This window comes from Aedes aegypti, chromosome 2 (assembly GCF_002204515.2).
Source record: "Aedes aegypti strain LVP_AGWG chromosome 2, AaegL5.0 Primary Assembly, whole genome shotgun sequence".
Taxonomy (NCBI): domain Eukaryota; kingdom Metazoa; phylum Arthropoda; class Insecta; order Diptera; family Culicidae; genus Aedes; species Aedes aegypti.
Genome location: NC_035108.1, coordinates 98,202,226 through 98,221,716, shown reverse-complemented (window position 1 = coordinate 98,221,716; position 19,491 = coordinate 98,202,226). Strand labels below are relative to the sequence as shown.

Below are 19,491 nucleotides of genomic sequence, written 5' to 3'. Positions count from 1 at the left end.
AGGCGACTGTACTTCTTGAACCTGATAAAAGACTTGAAGGAATTTCTGGAAAATTTGTTCTTGAGAAGTTGAAGAATAAATTGCAAAATCCTCTAGCAAATCTGTTGAAAGATTTGTTAAAAAAAAGTGCTCAGAAAAATCGTTGGAGCTGTATAAAGAATGCAGATCTTTGGAAAATACTTGGATAAATCTCTGGTGAAATTTTATGGTAGAACCCTAGGACGACATCCCAGGGGAATAAAATCTAATTCTCTGAAGAAATCTCTGAACCAATTGTTCTGGATATTTTTCTAGATATTCCACTAGAAACATCATAAGAATGTATGATTTTTATTTTTCTTTGGTAGGCATTTTTGAAGAAATTTTATAATATTATTTTCGTGATAATTTTGAAGAAATGTGGAGAGCTACACCAAATTGATTTCTGAAGTAATGTTAAGAAACATTGGAAAGTTTTTTTATTGCGAAAAGAATGCAAATGGATCTGCGGACTTTTCTTAGAAAGTCTTCCCAATTGAATCATGTTCAATAGCAAAAAAAAAACTTGTGGAATATCAGATGGAATCCTTAGAATAACATCAACTTATGTTTTTTGCAAGAAGTTCTGGATAATTTTTGCTGCAAATTTGTCAAGCAATCCTTTAAAAATTTCCGAGAGATTTTCTAAAATATTTGATGAAGGAATCTGTAGAGAAGTTTTAGGAATAACCTCAAAGGCAGAGTTGTAAAAACTGAACTGAAACTTGGATCTCTCTGAAAAAACCTTGCTGTGTGATCTCGAAGATAATTTTGGTGAGACTCCTAGAATGTTTCGTTCTATTTCTTGAAGAAATCTCCAGTAATTCCAGAAAATTCTAAATTATTAATGACAACCGATACTAAGAACAGGATTTTGTATGTTATAAGTACGTTTAGGATTTCCCTGGAGAAATGTTAAAGAGAATTTCAGACACATTATCTGGATGAATTCTTCTAGAGATTATTTGAGCAATACGATAGAGATTATTCGAGAAATCTTTCGGTAAGATCAGACAGCCTAAGGAAACTTCAGGAAAAATCTGTTTAGTAATAACCACTTATTCCGAGAATGATGAGCACAGTGAAAACTTACAGGAGTCCTTAGAGAAAGCACTGAAAATGTTCGGAAATAAATCATGAATAAATCCCCGTGAGAATGTTCAGAGAAATCACTTATAAGCACAAGGTTGAATGCCTGGAAAGTTCGTGGAAGAATCACAAAGTATACTCCTCGTGAGTTCATCAGGAGAATTTTTCCTGGATTAGACAAAGAATGAATATTTTCCGTGGTGAAAATTGAAATTTTCAAATATGACACAAAATCACAAGCAAATGATATCGATACAGATCTATGTAAACTAAGAAATTTGTGAAAATCGTCATTATTGAAATCGTCATTACTTCTGTAATATAAGTATTTGCTAGGCCCTCTTTGGCCTCTTCAAGAAGAAATATTAGCTACGCCAATGCATAGGTCAGTTGACGACTCCACAGATTGGGAAACTATAGATACACAAACCAGTCTAATGAAACATTACCGTCGAAGGTTTGCGCATCATCATCATCATCATCATTGATGGTGAATTAAGGTCCGGATAGTTCCATAGCTCATACCCACATACACGAAGTGGGTCCGTTTGTATGATAATATTTAAAAATTTGAATAGACAAATATTGTACCGGAGCAGTGGGACACTCCGGGTGTTGATATCACTGTCACTCTCTCATGGTATGTGTGTTCCGAGCCATTGTAATTGATGTTTTGTGTTGGTAATTAGTGCTAGGCAAGCACCTTAAGCTAAGCAGATATAGCTTACGTCTGCGCAGCCCAAGTGAAACTGCTGCTAAATTAATGGCCAGGGCAAACATAGGCCCGTTCACGATTGCGCGCTGATTGCGGACACAATGTTGCATTTAATTTCGAAATCATATGTAAATAATCATCGGATCCATTTCACAGCCGAGTTGCTCACGTTCAGTGCGCCGGTTAATTGCTGCGCCATTTTTCACGATACGAAAACTGCTTCGCCGTCGTCGCGGCTTAGTATACATATTAAGAGAACTGGGATGACGCCATCTTAGGCGTTTGGCTGTGGACCATGTCCACCTCCTTCCTCCCCCTCCCCACCACGATTCCCCCAATCACGACTCATGACTTCGAGTGAAACGCGACTCGAAAGCGAAATAAGTCAATTAATTCATCAAGATGTCGTCGTCGTCGTCGTCGCGGTCTCCGTCATTCGTCAGACTTTTGCCGGGACTGCTTGATAAGTCCACATTGGGGTGAGAAGGAAGGTACAGACATTACATATGCATATGAGTCGCTAAGGTATCGAAGGGGAAACTGGAAGCGAAGCAGGAAGCACTGATTCGCTTCACTTCGCTCCCCACACGGTGCGGCGCTCCTCGTCTCTGCTTCGGACGCAGCAGTGATGGCAGATTTTTAGAGCTTTGATTCCGTACATTTTACGGCATGGTTTAGTGGAAATAAATGCAAAACCGAATTTAGTACTGTTCTATTTAATTCCACTAGAATTAGTATCCTTTAACAGATACGCGTATTTGACATCAACTGTAAGGCCGTATTCAGTGTCGTGTACTGAAGACGGCCTTACAGTTGAGGTCGAAATACGCGTATCTGTCAAAGGATACAAGTTCTAGTGGAATTAAATGGTACGGTACTAAATTCAATTTTTTATTTATTTTTAGGTACTCCACTAAACAGATCGAAGGTTTTTTTTCATGGTTTCGTGGATAAAACACCCATATAACCAAACCACTAGCTTGCTAATTCGTCTTTTTTGATTTATAGTGCTATAATATAACTAATGTATGGCAAGTCAGCTGTATAAAAGCACAATATTAGCACGCAGGACGAACTAAAGTGGTATTTGATTAATAACAAATAGTACGCACTAAAGTTCTGAAGTCAAATTATCCTATTAGGATATTGGGTAATTACATTGATGGTCCATTTTCTGATCCAATCTTAAACCATGCAGCAGAATCCAGTATTTCACTGTCGAAATATGGGATGTTTGTTGGTTGGGGATTTGTTAGAGCCAAAGGAGGTTTTGTTTTGGGATGTTTAAATCCAGCTGAAGTTTTTGGTTTCAAAGGGATAGAATACTCAATAAGCTGGCTAGGTTGATTTAAGAAATAAGTTGAGTCCTTCAAAAATATATCGGCGATTTAAGGATGGATGTTTTTAGAATAAGATGTTAATATCAAGGAAAGGCTTTATAGAATTAAAAAAAAAATGACTGAAAATTTTGAGAGGAGGATGGTAAATTTTGAACATCTTAAGAACAAGTATATTCCCCTAAATGTTTCTGAAAATAAATAAAAATTTCAGGAATCACACAGTTATCTACTTAGGGATCAGACATTCTTTGATGCTTTCTCCTGCATTTTTTTAGATAACATCATATTGTGTTAAAAAAAGCATTGAAAGCTTCTTCAGAAAGAAAAAAAAAAAACAAAATTAGTCGGATTATTTTTAATTTTTTCCTCAAATTTCTTTCGGAGTATCTCAAGGAATATGCGTCCAGAAATTGTTCAAGGTTTTTTTTATTAACATTCCATGAGTAATACCATATTTGTCTTCAAAAATTTTTAAGCTGTGGACGAAAACTTGGAAGAATAAGCTAGAGTATTCACCGGAGAAATCAATGTAAGAGTAGTTCTTTAAAAGAACTCCTAGAGATATTTGTGAAAAAATCTCACAAAAATCCCAGAAGAAATTAGAGCTGTAATGTTTAAAAAATATTTTGGAATAATTGCTAGAGGAATACAGAGATATTTTCTTGCTGGAATCGATGGAGCCATCAGGAATCACAGATGCTATTCATAGAGAAAACTCTGGAGTAATTCCTATAGGTAATCCTGGAAAGAAGTCTGGAAAAATACTAAGAGGTATTTCTGAAAGAATTCTTGAACATTCTCTTAGTGTAATTCAATAAGAAGCCTGTGGAGGAATTTCAAATGGAATTCAGATTAATTCTAGAATAGTCTCCGCATTTTTTGAGGGTATCTTTGAATGAATCTATTGGGAAATTTCATGAGGAATTTTCTTAGCAATTCTCAGTGAAATTTGTCAATATTCTCTTGTGAAAAAGAGTAACAATTCTTTCAGGAACATGTACAAAAAATGATTTCTTGTACCGTAATCCGGGGGCAAATTGATCACTGGGGTGAATTTGATCAGGTTGGTACCAAATAGCATTTCCTTTCAAGGATGCTTAATACTTCGTTGCCATCACAGACATTCTATGTTTTCTAGTTTATAGATGTCTAATGATGATTTTAAACTATTTCATTTTAATCAAGGTCAATTTTGCATAGAAATATTGACAGTTTTTGAAGGTGTTAGCAATACTGTTGGAAATGTCGGTACTAAACAATCCGCTGGTGCTAAGCCTGTAAATAAACTTTGAGTGCTATAATGCTCTGTTGGGCTCAGTGTGAACTGCTGAACTCATTCTTGAAATCATGCAGCATTACAAGAATAGTTTTTTGCCCATAAAACCGTTTATTGTTGAATAACTTGCCTATTTCAGGGGAAATTGCATACATTTAGGCGTATTATGCAGAATCACAAAGTTTAATTTTGCAATAATATGATGATATACACGAGTTGTAAGAATTTTGACATCATTTTCAGATTCAGGAGAGTCAAGTTTAGTAGATAGGGAAATTTTACATTCTAAAATATACTTAATTATATAGTGATCAATTTCACCCCAATGTGTCATTTTCAATTTTTGATATTTAAGGTGAAGATGAATCGAAGCCAAACCTCAAATTTTCAAGAGCACAGATCTGGAGAACCAAACGTCCGTTTAAGCTGAAAACTTAATCAATTGTTCACCTCCAGCTAGTGACCCACCCCCCCCCCCCCCCCAGGACCTCTGCAAGTTGGGGAGTTGCCCAGGATGTGGTGAAGTTCACAGTGGGCTCTGATGAACCTTCATAAAAACCACAAAAATCCGAATGCAACTCTGTCACAGCGACCGGTGCCGCTTAAAGTACCCTAGCCCAAACTAACAGGAGTGCCAACCGGCACATCAGGATTGATACCAGTGAGATCCTGATTATGGCATACTGGTCGCGATACAAACGGACAAGGCATGGAATTACGAGTAGGAGTGCTTCGAGCACATTGGGACCAACGCCAGTACGGCCCCAATTATGTATACTGGCAGCGCACGACAAAGGACAAGTAACGGTATATGTACTGGATAATATGCTTTGAGGCTGACAGCGGCGACATTCTACTCCCTTAGTAGGGTCGTGTGACACTGGCCCGAAACGGCGAGTGGGTTAATGGCGCAGGCTGCCCCCGTCCCGTAAAACCGTGGCAGGCCTTAGAGTACGTTCCAAATCCGTCGCCTGGTTGTTCCAACTGGGCGGGAGTAGGCTCAGATGCCATTACCTGACCTGCGCCGATCCGGCTCTGAACATAGTACCCCATAAAGGACTATGTCAACCCTAGCATGGCCTCCCTGCTTGCATAGATAACCATGGGATTATAAAGGCGACTATTCCAGCGGAGATGGATAGCGGCTCTTAGGGGGACCCATAAGAGATGATCAACCAAAACAAACAACTAGCGGAATGTGAAGGAGAGGCTTCTGGACCTATCAGTAACCGGCTAAGGTTCCCGCCAAGGAAGGAGGCGACCAACTTTATTGAAAACAGTGTGGGCAAAAGCCTAGATACTGTGACGACGGCAGGCACTGGCCGCTCCAGTGCAACATGTGCGGTGACCGATGGCCCGGGACTAATCGAGGCCATGGATCGCAATAGGGAGTACCTCCCTAAAATGCAGGTAGCTGCTGAGCAACTTGATGTCATCATCGAATATGTTAAAAGCAAAACAAATATCAGCAAAGACTTGAAAACAAGTCTACTGAAATTGCGACAATCAGTCCTAGCTGCAAAGCAGGACTACGAGAAAGCCAAGGAACAACTGGGCAAGGTAGAAGGCCAAAAAGACACTAGGCCGTGTCAGACCGAAGTGTTTTCCTTCACAGGCAACGCGAATATATCTGATGATATTATTCGATACGCGATGCGGAAGAGGGAAGCTTCCGGGGATGAATACGTGGCGAAAAGACGTATGGTTGCTAAGGGAAAAGTGACCTACGCGGCCGTCCTCCAAAGCGGAAAAGCTGGCACGAGCCAAGCCCCGCGATCAAGAGGACATGGCAACAAAGGAGAGGCCAACACCAATCCTAAGGCCAAGAAAGCCAAGAAAAAGGAGCCACGGGTTAACCGGAACCAGGCAGTGCATCCACAGGAATCACGGGCGCAAGGCAACAGCAACCCGTGGATACGAGTTGGAAATAAGAAAAAACAGAGGAAACCGAAAACGGAGTCCAAGGAGAGCGCTAAACCGAAAACAGCGAAACGTAGGAATTTAGGCGAAGCCCTCGTTATCAAAACGGAGGAAGCAAAATACGCCGAGGTTCTGAAGGCGATGCGAAGCACAGAGAAGCTATCGCCATTGGGCGCAGACGTGCGAAGCATAAGGCGAACTAGGATTGGTGAAATGATCCTAGTCTTAAAGAAGGACGCCAAGGAAAAGGGTGCAGTCTATAAGCAACTGGCACAAGAAGTACTTGGTGACGAGGTTGATGTAAGATCCCTTACTGCTGAAGCGACTCTCCAGTGTAAAAATCTGGATGAGGTCACCGATGCAGCGGAGGTCTCGGCTGCCCTCAAAGAGCAGTGTGACATCGACGTAGCCAGTAAGGCCATCCACCTTAGAAAGGGCCCGCAGGGCACCCAGGTGGCGGCGATCAGGCTGCCGGTCGCAGAGGCCAACAAAGCGAAGAACTTGGGCATACTCAAGGTAGGCTGGTCGGTTTGCCGGCTGAGCATACAACAGCCTCCTGAAGTTTGCTTCAAGTGTTTCGGGAAGGGCCATAAGTCGTGGAATTGCAATGGTCCCGACAGAAGTAAGATGTGCAGAAAATGCGGCGCTGAAGGCCATAGGGCAAGCGATTGTAAGCAAATCGCTAAGTGCCTAATATGTGTCGACAGAGCAGACAACGGACACTTAACGGGCGGACCCAAATGTCCGGGCACAAGCGGAGTATCAAAGCAGCCAAAACGGAAGTAACACAGTTAAATTTAAACCACTGTGATGCAGCCCAGCAGCTGCTTTGGCAGTCAGTCTCGGAAACCAAGACTGACGTGGTGTTATTATCGGACCCATACCGCATACCAGCCAACAACGGGAACTGGGTGGCGGATAGGTCTCAACAGCTAGCAGCTATAGGGACGACAGGACGATACCCAATCCAAGAAGTAGTTTCTAGCTCAAATGACGGTTTTGTGATAGCAAAAATCAACGGCGTGTTCTATTGCAGTTGTTACGCGCCCCCAAGGTGGTCGATTGAGGAATTTTCCCACATGGTTGACAGGATGATGGCCGAACTAGCTAATCGGCAGCCAGTAGTGATAGCTGGCGACTTTAATGCATGGGCAGTGGAGTGGGGTAGCCGCTGCACCAATCAAAGAGGCCAGCTATTGTTGGAATCCCTGGCCGCATTAAATGTAGAGCTGGCAAATGTGGGTACAGTGCGTACCTTCCGCAGAAATGGTGCAGAATCGATCATCGACGTGACGTTTTGTAGTCCTAACCTTTTAGGTACCATGAACTGGCGCGTTGATGACGGTTATACTCATAGCGATCATCAATCGATTCGCTATAGTATAATACCAGGCGGGCAGAAGGCAGCGCGATGTAACTCGACCCAAGCCCGAGGATGGAAAACAGCGCGCTTCGACGGCGAAATATTCACCCAAGCCCTGAGGCGCGAACAAAACACGCTGGACCTAAACGGTGAAGAGCTAGTTGCTATGATATCACGAGCGTGTGATGCTTCCATGCCGAGAAAAGCCCCTCCTAGAGAGAACAGGCCGCCAGTGTATTGGTGGTGCGAATCAATTGCAAATCTTCGAGCAATCTGCCTTCGGGCTAGACGAAGAATGCAACGCGCACGCACAGAAGCACAAAGAGAGGAACGCGGTGCAGCATTCAGAGAGGCAAAGTTGGCTCTCAAAAAGGAAATCAAGAGTCGAAAACGGGCATGCTTTGAAAGTCTATGCGAGAGTGCCAATTCTAGTCCATGGGGTGACGCCTACAGAGTGGTAATGGCTAAGACCAAAGGAGCCATAGCGCCCCAAGAGAAATCGCCCGAGTTGCTGCGATCGATAATCGATGTACTTTTCCCGCACCATCCCATAAGCCCATGGCCCCCAGCGCCGTATGCGGCAGATGAAGAAGAAGAAGTGGCGAGAGTGACGAACGAAGAGCTGGCAGAAGTCGTGAAATCATTCGCGTCAAACAAGGCACCGGGACCCGATGGTATCCCGAATGTTGCCTTAAAAGCGGCAGTGAACACGGATCCGGACATGTTCAGAACCACGATGCAACGCTGCATTGATCAAGGAATCTTCCCGGATGTATGGAAGCGACAGAAATTGGTGCTACTACCAAAGGCGGGGAAACCACCAGGTGACCTGTCGGCGTATAGACCTATCTGTCTACTAGATACGACGGGCAAGTTATTGGAGAGGTTGATTCTCAACAGACTAGTACCGTATACGGAGAGTGCAGACGGCCTGTCCAACAACCAGTTTGGATTCAGAAAAGGTAAATCTACTCTGGACGCCATCCAGTCGGTCGTTCAAACAGCTGAGGTGGCAATCGAGCATAAAAGGAGCGGCATCCGTTACTGCGCGGTTGTCACTCTGGATGTGAAGAATGCGTTCAACAGCGCAAGCTGGGAAGCAATAGCACACGCGCTTCACCGCCTCAAGGTACCGGTGCAGTTGTGTAAGCTTCTAGAAAGCTATTTTGATGGTAGGATTCTACTGTATGACACAGAGGAGGGGCAGAAAAGCGTTCGAATTACCGCGGGAGTACCTCAAGGTTCAATCCTGGGCCCGCTGTTATGGAATGCGATGTACGATGACGTACTGAGGCTGCCCCTTCCGACGGGTGTTAAGATTGTTGGCTTCGCCGACGATATCAACCTAGTGGTCTATGGTGAATCGATGGAGGAAGTAGAGTTGACAGCAGCGCACTCTATTTCCCTGGTTGAGGAATGGATGAAGTCTAGGAAACTAGGACTGGCCCGTCACAAGACTGAGGTGGTGGTGGTCAACAACCGCAAGTCCGAGCAACGGGCGCTTATCTCGGTAGGTGATTGCACCATAGAGTCCAAGCGATCCCTTGGCATCTTGGGGTAATGATCGATGACAAGCTGAGCTTTGCTAGCCACGTTGAATATGCCTGTAAAAGGGCATCTACGGCTATAGCGGCGCTTTCAAGGATGATGTCTAACAGCTCTGCTGTAATTGCCAGCAAACGCAAGCTGCTGGCAAGCGTGGTCAAAAGCGCTTAGAACGAACAGAAACCTAAAGCGGTTGGAAAGCACGTACAGGATAATGTGCTTAAGAGTAGCAAGTGCATACCGGACGGTATCTAAAGAGGCCGTGTGCATCATAGCCGGGATGACGCCCATCGGGCTCATCATCAAGGAAGATGTTCAATGCTTCAACCAAAGGGGTACCAGAGGAGTCCGCGACACGTGTAAAGAGGAAACGCTCAGAAGCTGGCAGCAGGAATGGGATAACTCCACTAAGGGTAGATGGACCCATCGACTAATACCAAATGTGTCAGATTGGTATGGTAGAAGCCATGGGGAAGTGAACTTCCACCTGACGCAGTTTCTGTCAGGACATGGTTGCTATAGACAGTACCTGCATAGGTTCGGGCACTCAGAATCTCCGCAGTGGCCTTCCCAACAAAAAAAGCGTGACCATTTCCGAAATAAGTTGACCAGAAAATTCGCGACTTTACAAAATTTTTATTTATAAATTTAATAACTTTTGAACAGCTCAACCGATTTCTAATCTTTTTTTATGGAATAAAATTGAAAGTGAACGTAAAGTTTTCTGAACTTTCAAGAAAATATGAGAACAGTAATACCATCTTTGGTCCCAAAACCGAAGAAACCCCAAAACACTAAACAAAGCCTAAAAAACTAGAAATTTTTATATATTTTCATGTAATTTTTTTTTTCACAGTTTTATATATTTGTTTTGAAATGTTGCCACAAAAAAAAATTGAAAATCGGTTGAGCTCATAAGTTATGATTTTTTGTTTTAATAAAAAATCTAATGCGCTGAGACCTACAAAATGACTGATTTTTTATTTTCAAAAACATATATCACAAAAACTTAAAAACATATATCGCTGAAAATTTGTCAGTAAACGTAAAATTTTCTGAACTTTGAAGAAAAAATTAGAACAGCATTAGCACCTTTGGTCCCAAGGTCTTCAAAACACGAAAAAAAACAGAAATTTGTTATTTGTTTTTCATGTAAAACAAAACAATTTTTGTGATTTTTTTTTTTTGAAAAGTCAAAATCTTTAGCTTTCATTTTGTCCAAGAAAATTGAAAATCGGTCAAACGTATCAAAAGTTATGATATTAAATTTTTTTTTGCCTAGTGGCGATTTTTCTGGTCACCCTATTTCGGAAATGGTCACCCTAATCAAAAAATTCAAAAACACGTGATTCCTTATTTCCCCCATGCCAAAGTGAATTATGGAAGTGCCAAGTAGCTCCGTACCCTATTAAATTCTAATGTATTTTCTCTAATCATAAATCTCAGTTTTCTCCCTTAATTCAAGTGTTTATTTCTTGAAATTCCCACTTTCCTCAAATAATCCTTCCTTCGTAAGCAACAGACTCCTTCGTGAGATTTTTCTTTCATTACATCCCCAAATTCATTAAAAATATTCTAGATTGTTGATGATTTCAAAACTGCTTTCTGAAAATACCCGAAATCAGTAGCATACTTTCCGAAACCTTCGATATTTTCGAAACATTTATTATTTTCCTTAAATGTCTAGCATTTCACGGATTTTGTTTTAGCTCCCTGCTCTTTCTGGAATACCGAATTTTCTCTCCAAAATTTTCAACTTTCTTCCAATCAATAGGTTTTAAATGAAATCGGAAGATTTTTTTTCTGTTTTGCTGTTTGTTTATTGTATTTTTGTTTTAAATCAGCAACTTCAAAAAAACACCATTACTCAATTCACAATTAGTATGCCTTTCTATAGGACGGTAAACAGATGAATCTTGAAGGAAAATTTAAGCATTAAATATTAAAAATATATGTGTTACATTGAATTAGTACAATGTTTACAAATATGAATGACAGAAATTGTTTCTTTAATTTTGTTTATGGTCCAAACATTCTTCCCGAAATCGAAACTTATTACATTTTGTATAGCATGATTATTTGGAACGTCATTTCTCTAAAACCATTGCATAAAATACTGATTATAACCTAAAAAAGTTGTACAAAATCGGGCTCATCTGGGCTAACGTACCGTTTTTTGTTTCCACATCTCCTGAACAATCGATTTTGTGCTTATTCCTCGCGAAACATTTGAAAAGGGCCTAACCGTAAAACGTCAAGAAAATCAATTGCTCACTATTCCTATCAATATTTATGTCAATTACGCAATTTACGGCTACGCAGTCTTGGAATGATTAAAACGAGTTTTATTTCAACCCAACGTTTCGACATGGGGATTGTGTCTTTCTCAGGGGAAATTAATTTGTCGTTTTTTATTTAGTGTTTGGTCTAATTTTAACTGTACTACAAATTAATTTCCCCTAAGGAAGACTTTGGCTTTCAGTGGCAGGATGGTGAATTAGAAAGAACGATAAGCAATCAAAAGAAGGATGAATTTAGTCATTTTCGACATGTTGCCAAAAATGCTGAGGACGGTAAAACTCGTAAGAACCGCCAATCAAATAAAGAAGGGTGCATGTCAGATGACCAGTACGTTCACTCCCCTGAAATATATGAAAAGATGACAAATATGAGTGTCAAAAACTTTTCGGGGAACTGGCGTTCGGGGAACCGACATTCGGGGAAAAGTAGCACAACCGAAACAGAACGGGTTTCGGTTGATAATGTTCATTATACCGAGTTTTGTTCAAAATTCTGCAGAATAAATAAACTCCGCTGATTTCCGTAGTAAAATAAAAGAGGTTTCCGTATGTTGTCTAAGAAATCCGTAGATCCGTGGAAATCCTTAGTTTTCGCACATCTTTGTAAAATTTCCGTAGATCTGGCATCGCTGCGGCCTCAGTCAAAGCTCCCTGAAGGCGGGAGCGGGGAGTGACGTCGATTGACTCGGATCGTCGTCGTCGTCGTCATCGGTTGGTGGAAAACGATTGGAAGATATTTTACACGTGGTTGGACGAAGTATGCCCGATACGCAAACATACCGGAAAGTTGATTGGGATTGGAATTCATTCCATGACGGAGATGGCGACGATGATGATGCGCGAGATGCAAGCATAAATTAACCGAATATGAACCCTTCGAGCCCAGCCAGTCAGCCAGCGCCGTCAGGCTTCGGGTCGAAGGATCCCTCACCAGCCAGCGGTGGTGGAAAAACGGAGGGCCTGAGCGCTCAGCAAAATAATGGCTATAAAACCGATTTCAATTCCATCATTCCTGCATCATCTCTTGAGTGATTATATTTTTTTCGCCCATGTTCACGTCCCGGGCAAATATTAAAATATATGCGCATTCATTGGATGGACGGATGACGTTCGGGAACCGTTTGAGAGAGAGAGACCGGTCGGTAGTAGTGGCTATCGCGAGAGAGAGGCACGATGATTTATCGTCTTTATACCGCCCTTGTTTTATGTTTTTTGCTGTTTTATTCCTCGCTTGTTGTGGCAGTTTTAATGATTATTCCATCAATTCTACGGCGAATTGCGGATTGCAGACTGAACGCGCGTTTAATTTGATGTGATGAATTTCTACCCATTTTATGGTGGATGTTTTGCGCGCGATATAGCTTCTAAAGCACAAAGGACTGAGTCTAACAACTAGACAGACTGAAATGCAAAACTCGTCGTTGTTTGATTTGATCCTTATATGCTTTTTAGGAGGCCTTCCTCAGCCGAGTGGTTAGAGTCCGCGGCCTCTAAGCGAAGCGATGATGAAGGTGTCTGTGTTCGATTCCCGGTCGGTCCAGGATCTATTATTAATGGAATTTTTTTTGACTTTCCTGGGCATAGAGTATCATCGTACCTGCCACACGATATACGAATGTGAAAATGACAACTTTGGCCAAGAAATCTCTCAGTTAATAACTGTGGAAGGGCTCATTAAACACTAGACTGAGAAGCATGCTTTGTCCCAGTGAGGACGTAATGCTAAGAATCAATACGAATTATTTGTCAATTCAGAGCTATCTGAATTCTACTGATTAGTTGCTGAAGTAGACCTTTCCTCTTCCTGTCACTTTTGGATCATCTAAGCCAGAGAACTCCCCACAAAATCGACAGATCTCCTATCCCCGGTTACGTAAAAATCCCACAACGCATTTATCGCCAGATCTGACCCTGCTGATAAGTGAAGAAAACTGATTTCCATCCGTCAGAGTGTCGCCATCCGCCACCAAACACCGGATGACCATTCTCGAGCTGGTGACAAATGGTGATGATGATGACACATCGTTCGCCACTTTTGTTTTTTTTTTTGTTTTGTCTATTGAACAGTATTGAACCAACCATCCTCCCCGTCGGCAGAGACCGGTCGCAGAGAAATTGTCAATCCCCCATCCGCCCGGTTGTCAATCAGTCGTATCGACGACTCTGTACGTTTGACGACCCGAAATTTGTCCACGCCATTTCAACATGCGTAACAGTTACATTAGATGGGGTACGTGTACCAATTGTGTGTCTACAGAAGGGATAAAGATCAGGTTTTAGTCACGTTTTTAAATCGCAAGCTAAACGTAATATTTGCTAATTTTTCCATCCTGATTTTTTACTACAACAATTGAGTAATTTTTTTTGTGGTTCCCACTATTGCCATAATTGGCATTTCTTCTTCTTCTTGGCATGACATCCTCACTGGGACAGAGGATGCTTCTCAGCTTAGTGTTCTTATGAGCACTTCCACAGTTATTCACTGAGAGCTTTCTTTGCCAAACTTGCCATTTTCGCATTCGTTTATCGTGTGGCAGGTATGACGGTACTCTAAGCCCAGGGAAGTCAAGAAAATTTTCATTTCGAAAAGATCCTGGACCGACCGGGAATCGAACCCAATTACTTTCAGCATGGCTTTGCTTTGTAGCCGCGGACTCTAACCACACGGCCAAGGACGGAATTAATACTATAGTTACAATTGATACATTTACCCTCCTATTGAACGGAAACGAAACTTACTGTGTCCTCAGCGTGAAGGCCGCACTGGTGATGCTCGACGGTAGATGAAGTCCCTTGATGATCTCCTGCCAGAGTTTCTTGTTGATGACGTCCACCAGGCCGCCACGTGCGATCACCAGGTTGTACAGCTCGTACAGGTCCAGCACCGATTTGGCCATAATTGGGAGCCGGTTGATTGGCGTTCCTGAGGAATGAGAGAATACCGAGAAAAATTATTGGTCATGAAATTATCGATTTTAACTAATGTGATTAGCACTTCCCGGTTAACTGAGGTCCCCTTTAATCAATGGATGCGTGAATGGAATTTTTTAAGGCATTTTTCTTTCTAACCCCGATTGCCAATCGATCGCGATGAAATAACGCGCTTGATTTGGTCTCAGTTGCTGGGTTAACCGCGCGAGTCTGACTCTTATAGACCAAGAGGTCATACCCCCTGCACACTATGGGCCAGAAACGAAATTTTGCGACAAAATTCCAAACACGCACAAAATTAACATTCAACCTAGAAGAAATTTAAACTTAAACTTTGAAAATCGTATTAGAAGTGATTGAGGTGCCATTTTGAATTGAGTTAGGTGATAGGGTAGTTGTTCCAGTTATGGACATAGTGGTTCCCTATTTCGCCATATGGGATTACTTGAATGTTTTCACATTTTGAAAGATTTTTTGTATTGTAGTAGTAAAGTAGTAGTAGTAGATTTAAAATATGAAAGTTATCGAAAATTCACGTATGGTCAAATAGAGAACCACTATGGCCATAACTGGAACAACTACCCTATCACCTAACTCAATTCAAAATGGCATGCTTCTTCCCTATTTATAATTATAAATTTCAGGGATATAGGTATATTTCAATTCTCGTGTAACTTTTTGAAGGATTTTCACAACAATGATAGATTCTCTCCTCTCACGCTCTCTTTCAATTTTAACAGTACTAAACTGAAGCTTTTGTGAGATTTTTCACTATAGATCGAAAGACAATGTCGATTCGTTTCATACAAAAAACGCAACAGAAGAAACTAATGTGGGTCAGTTATTTTTTTTAAAGAGAACGTAAACAAAGTGAGTCTCTAATAATTGTAATATATAAGAGAATTGTTCTACCGGAATAAATTGTGGTAGTTATTATGTAGCAACTTTACACTCATTAAAACTCATTTCAAATTTCTTATTTCACAGTCGAATCTCGCTCACGATTTCGCAGCGCAAATATATACAAGCAAGGTCTGTCATGAGATAGGTTGTTTCAGCGTTTTGACAGTGAGCCAGTTAGCTTACTCGATTAAACGGACCTTGCTGTGCACAATTGTGAAATTTGTGTGCGATAATTTGGACTGTGATAATCATTGATTCTAATCGGGGGAAAATGTCACAGCTACATGATGCTGAAGCAAGGGACTAAATACAGCAATCAACCAGGCAACCAGAAGTCGCATTAGACTATACGTGAAAAGTCGTTTATTTGTGCAAACTACATAACACCCGTGGTGAATGAAATCGCTTGATTGGTGACTTTCCTCGCAAAAAGTGATATTTTCTGAATTCGTTTGTATATTTTGTTTTATTCCGTATACACTACAAAGTAAGTCGAATCAATCCGCAGCATCTATCAAAATAATTTTATTATTACAAATAAAGCCACAAAAGGGTACATATTAGTTCGCAATGAAATCGTATACACTTGCACTGTATGCTACTTTTCATCACATAAAATATGCACGCATATCACCTCCACTTTTATACGTTTAAGGTCTTTTGCCGACATCTTATACGGAATCATTGCACATATGAGCGTCGTATAACCCAAAAAGTGATTTAAGTATACATACATTCTGGTTGTCTTGGCTTTTTTGATCTAGACATTCGCTGAGCTGAGCTGAAGTTGATAATTTTTGAGCGATTATTTTCAATAAAATCTAGTAAAGATGTATAATTATCCAAATATTCTTCAAGCCTTTACTGGTTGGATGTTTATCGAATCATGTAAACAAAATTTTGACAAAAAGCTGTAATAATAACAAAAATGATTTTCAGAAAACATACACAGAGTGGTAAAGGAATCTGTGTAGAAACATTTAGCCAAATAACTGGTAAGGAAGTTGTTAAAAATTTGTATAGAAATTTGTAAGAATCTTCCTTTAAACATTTCCTAAGAAATAGTTTTATCAATTCTGCCGATAATTCATATTCTGGACTTGAACTCATGTGCAACTCCAAGACGGAATTCATAGAGGCTTTCTAGATTTAAAAAAAAACTAAAAAAGATTTTGTTGGAGCTTCTTGAGATATTGTTTTAATTCATTAGAGAGGATTCAATTATCTTATAGTTATTCACATCTAGGGAAGTATTATACAGTATTGGAAAAAAAAACATTTGTTTTGAATTTATTCAAGTAAGAAGAAATTCGCTTTTACAATCATCTGTTCGCTATATAATTATGAAACTTCGAAGTCCATGTAAAACATTTCCTAATATGTTGAATACAAATATCTTCAGTAAAAATCCATCGCCAGTATCGTAAATCATTGTCTATAATGGAAGACGAATAAAAATTAACAATAATTTCTGTAGTAATTTCTTCAAAACCATCAAAGCTTTTCTTGTACCTCGTCATCATTAGGAATTTTGAATTATCCGTTAAGATTGAGTAAACTTTTCCAAATTTAATTTAAACTGAAGTTACCCAAAAAAATGTAGCTAAGTTCGTGCAAAACTCTTATAAATTTGATATAAATCGGATATGGATATGGAGTGATTCGCAAAGAAATGTCTGGAGAAATTCATAAAAAAATATTGAGGTATTCCTGAAGTAGCTTTTGAACCAAACACGGAGCATGTATTGATTTCTAGATATTATTTGTGGAAGAATCCCTGAATAAACATTCGGAAAATGGACCAATTTTCAGAACATTAAAAAATACTTGATGAAATTTCTGGAGAATTTTTTTTAAGAAGTTCGAGAATGAATTGAAAAATCTTTTAGTAAATCTGTTGAAAAAAATGTTTTAAAACATCCCCAGAGGAATCGCTAATGCTTTTTGAAGTAAATCTCTGGAAAATACTTGGATGAATCTCTGGTCGAGTGAATTCTTGGACGAATCCCAGGGGAAACAAGAATATTATTATTTCACTAGAAACTTTATAAGAATGTTTGAACTTTTAAAAATTTTCTTAAGTAGGCATTTTTAAAAAAAGTTTTAAATATTAATAAAATTAAAATTTTGTGGGAATGCAATATGAAATTGATATTCAGATAAATCTAAAGATTTTTTCTGAAATAAAATGCAGGTGAATCCGAGAAATCACTAAGAACATTTTTCCAAATAATTTCGCTTTAATTGTGTATGAAAATCCTGTGGAATAAGACCCTTTGAGTAACCTGAAAGAATTATCTATTTTTTTTTTGCAGACAGAGCTGGATAATTTATGCTGTGATTTTTGTATGCAATTTTTGTATTTCGGAGAGATATTCTGAAAGATTTGTTGTAGGAATCTGAAGAACTTTAGGAAAAACTCAAAGGCAAAGTTGAAAAACTATTGGGGCAATCTTTGAAAAAATTGTGGAAAGAATCCTTGTTTGATAATCTTGAAGACGATGTTGAAGATTATTACATAATTAATGAACAACTGGATAATTTTTAAAACGAACAATTATAATTTATTTGTACTAAGTACGTAGAGGACATTCATGAAGAAATGTTCAAAATTCGGAATTCTTCAAGAGATTCTTTTAGGCAAATTCTTCGAGAAATTTCCTGTTACGATCAGTAAGTCTAAAGAAAGACCATGGGAATCCCAGGAGAAACTCAGTGAAACTAGTAAAAAAGTTCCTTGAGAATGACCTGAACAAGTACGGAAAAAAATCATTAAACAATTCTCGACCTGTTAAATTTGTGGAAGAATATAAGTATATTCCTCGTGACCCAAGTAGCACTGGTAACAAATGCAATATTTTAGAAAAATAAAACAAATTACATTGCCGTTGCATTTCAGATAATTTGTAGCATATCTTATTGATGATTTTCAATTTTGGTTACTAAACTATTACATTGTAACATATGCTTTGTTTACATTACATAGGTGTTGCATCTTTACTTGCATGTAACTTAACCTAGAGCTGTCAAAATGAATAAGTTACATTGAAATTGAATCTGTGGTTGCAAAGAAACAAATAACACGCTAGGTTACATACAGATTGCTAAGTCACATGTGTGTAACAGGTTAAAGTTTGTTTACCATTTGTCATAGGGGAAAGGGTGAAAAAATGAACAGGATGGTAAAATAAACACCGAACTTGTTACGCATGAACAACAAATTTCAATAATTTTTATTACGCACGGTTGATTTAGAGCATAAATAAGAGTGTTTTTGTTGATACGGAGATAAATTGAAGTCAGAATTACGTTCAGAAATTAAAACTGGTGTAATTTTAGGCACGGAGATGTCGAGGTTTTTCAATGAAATGAATATTGTAATGATAAGATGTCGAAGCAGAAACCTTTAGCAGAAACTGTTTTTGAAGGGATTATAATCATTCATAGATGTTTGTTTAGACAGTGGTAAAAAAAATTCAAAAATGTTTGTTTTGCTCAACATAAAATGAATATTTCCATAATATTTTGATGACAATGAAAGTATGTGATCGTCTTAGTCTTAATTCTTGTCGCTGCGTTAATCAACTTCTCTATTTTTGATGTTGTGCGATAGAACTAGATATAATTAATAAACAAATTAATAAATGAAGGACAATTTCTGCGAAGACATCGAGTTACACTTATAATGTTCTCTTTACTACTTTCGTGGGGAACGCCAATCTTTGAGCCGATGACACGGAATGACGAGAATTCGTTTAAGGGGGCAGGATCTGTCATCAACTCGATAATTTTCCTCTAGACAATTTGTAATCAAATGTCAACATTCCACCGCAAAATTGCTAGTGTTTGGAGGTGATGTTTACTTCAAAATTTCGAAATCAACATCACCAACTTAGTTCTAATACCCTCCGTCCACGAATTATTGTGGCGCGTCGATCGTCGCAAGTTTCTCGTTAAACAGTCAATCCCGTAAATGATTGTGTTTTGTTAAGCTTAATTACTTTTAGACGACAGCAGTCAGTGGCTGTCTTCTTTGTTGAAATTTGTTCTGGGATTCCAACTCCCACAGGGTCCACTTATGCACTGTCATA

The 19,491-nt window shown here is 39.5% G+C and overlaps 1 protein-coding gene across 7 annotated transcripts in view; it reads right to left on the bottom strand.

Annotated features, from left to right (window-relative positions):
• The window catches only part of LOC5573660 (protein dead ringer), a 489,443-nt gene that overhangs the window by 36,469 nt on the left and 433,483 nt on the right, over window positions 1–19,491 (bottom strand). For all 7 annotated transcript variants that reach the window (XM_021841653.1, XM_021841652.1, XM_021841647.1 and 4 more), the window contains one exon: window positions 14,306–14,489. In XM_021841653.1, the coding sequence (XP_021697345.1) occupies window positions 14,306–14,489 (184 nt within the window). The remainder of the gene's footprint in view (window positions 1–14,305; window positions 14,490–19,491) is intronic.